The sequence below is a fragment of the Manacus vitellinus genome, unplaced genomic scaffold (genome assembly GCF_001715985.3).
Source record: "Manacus vitellinus isolate BGI_N305 unplaced genomic scaffold, ASM171598v3 scaffold_103_pilon, whole genome shotgun sequence".
NCBI lineage: Eukaryota > Metazoa > Chordata > Aves > Passeriformes > Pipridae > Manacus > Manacus vitellinus.
Window position 1 is genome coordinate 441,747 of NW_021938814.1, and position 2,343 is coordinate 444,089.

The following is a 2,343-nucleotide window of genomic DNA, read 5'->3' on the forward strand; positions in this document are numbered from 1 at the left end:
GTGGTGCTTGTGGGAGATAAACTGAATTAACAGGGAATAACACGAGTCTTTAACTCATCTCCACCAAAGGTAGCTTGCTGTGTGGCTAAACGCTCTAATTTTGCTTAATAGAGTCACAGAATGGTTTGAGTTGGAAGGGACCTTAAAGATCCTGTTATTCCACCCCCTGCCACTATCCCAGGTTGCTCCAAGCCCTGTCCAACCTGGCCTTGGATACTTCCAGGAATGAGGAATTCACAACCTCTCTGGGCAACCTGTGCCAGGGCCTCACCACCCTCTGACAGTCAGATAATAGATAAAATTAAAAAAAATAAATTAGATAACTTATCATTCTCTTTATGTATTATATTTTTTTTTTAGAGAAGTGCTGTGGAGGATTTCAAGCAGATTTTTGGCCCTACTTTTTGAGAAAAGCTGTGGCTTCAGCCTTCCCTGTAGCAAGTCCCTCCCTTGGTTGGCAAAAGGGAGTGCAAAGAGTTTGCTCTCCCTCTGCTCCATCTCACTTATCTCCGTGGGGTTTTAAACATGATGTTCTCCATGCTGACCCCTTTCTCCAAAGTCACAGAATTTTTGAAACTTGCCTCACTTGGGTTATTTTCTTCAAGGTTTTTGGAGGTTGCAGATCATGTGGGGAAAGGAGAGAGTCTCTCTCTGAGGAGCTGCAGCCAAAATAGTCAAACAGAGCAGTTATCCCTGGACATCTCTTTTTTTTTCCCCATGGAAAAACTTCCTTGCTCTTTGTCCAGGGACAGATTTCTTTTAGGCCACGTGTACTATGATAGGCACAAGGCTGTGTTTTATTGCATATAAAGGTTGATACCTGGGGGTGCCACTGCCTGTATTTGGTTTATAATAACATTTCTTGCCTTTTCTTACACAAATCCTGTACTTTTCTCAAAATTCCTGTTTTCCTACAGGATTAAGTGGCCGTTTTATCATCACAGCTCTTCCTACCATCTATCAGTAAGTACTGAATGCAATGGGATTTTTTGGAGGAGATTGGACATTTTTTTCCCTTATTTTTTGGGACAAATTAATGAGGTTCATTATGCTCTTTAAGAATGGGAGTTACTTTTCACTGACTCAACCACTGTCTTACCTTCTGTGACCTTATGATACTGCCAGATGATTTCTTTTCCTTTCCCTTCAGGCCTTATTTATCCTGTCTCTTCATGGGTGTTTCTGTTTTGCAATCATGTCTCTGTAGGTTGATCTTTAATGCAGCTGTGTGGCAAGTGCTTTAGGAAGATCATTATCTTTTTTCTTTATGGAATCACAGCCTAAAGCCAGCCAAGATATTCGTGGGGTCAGTATTCTGGGAGTAACTTGTAATTAAGGCGTTTGGAAAAGATTTTAGAGGCAACATCAACTAAAGAATTAAAACTGACTAAGTAATTAAATATATATAAAAATAGACAAGGTGGTGGGAGGGAATTTGTTGAGTGGAAGCAAATGCTCCATGCTTGAACCATATAAGAGAAAGGATTTTTTGTTGTTGTTGTTGGTTTACAGCTGCAAAGATGGAGAGTTCAGGAGGTACCAGGGTGCAAGAACTAAAACTGACTTCATTAACTTCATCAACGACCAGGAATGGAAATCTATTGAACCAGTGTCCTCCTGGTTCGGTCCTTCCTCTTTCTTGTAAGTTTTGGGTTGTTTTTTGTCAGAATTTGTTGCCAGACGTGCTGGGATGGGTCCTGAGTTCTGTCACACCTGCTGCTGCCTCTGTGGGAGCAGCTCCATGCTGGAATGTGAACCTGGTGGGTGAGTGTCCTGCCTCCTCCTCAGCTCTGGGAGGGTTGGCACCATAACAGAGGTGACCTGAGTGTTGGCACCGTGGCAGAGGTGCCTTGAGCATTGTTATCATGGCAGAGGTGACCTGAGCATTGTCATTGTAGCAGAGATGTCCCCAGCATTGTCACCATAGCAGAGGTGACCTGAACATTGGCACCAGGGCAGAAATGTTCCCAGCACTGTCATCATAAGCAGAGGTGTCCTCAGCATTGTCACTGTGGCAGAGATGTCCTGAACGTTGTCATCGTGGCAGAGGTGACCTGAATATTGTCATCGGAGCAGAGGTGACCTGATTGTTGCCATTATAGCAGAGATGTCACCATGGCAGAGGTGACCTGAGCATTATCATTATAGCAGAGGTGTCCCCAGCAATGTCACCATTGCAGAGATGTCCCCAGCATTGTCACCATGGCAGAGATGTCCCCAGCAATGTCCCCATGGCAGAGATGTCCCCAGCAATGTCCCCATGGCAGAGATGTCCCCAGCAATGTCCCCATGGCAGAGATGTCCCCAGCAATGTCCCCATGGCAGAGATGTCCCCAGCAATGT

At 44.5% G+C, this 2,343-nt stretch overlaps 1 protein-coding gene across 1 annotated transcript in view; it reads left to right on the forward strand.

The window, feature by feature from the left end:
• Positions 1-859: 859 nt before the first annotated feature.
• The window catches only part of TMX1 (thioredoxin related transmembrane protein 1), a gene marked incomplete at its 5' end in the record, with an annotated part of 6,452 nt that continues 4,968 nt past the window's right edge, over positions 860-2,343 (forward strand). The window contains 2 exon segments of the mRNA XM_029963619.1: positions 860-963; positions 1,513-1,655. Of these exon segments, the coding sequence (XP_029819479.1) occupies positions 860-963; positions 1,513-1,655 (247 nt within the window).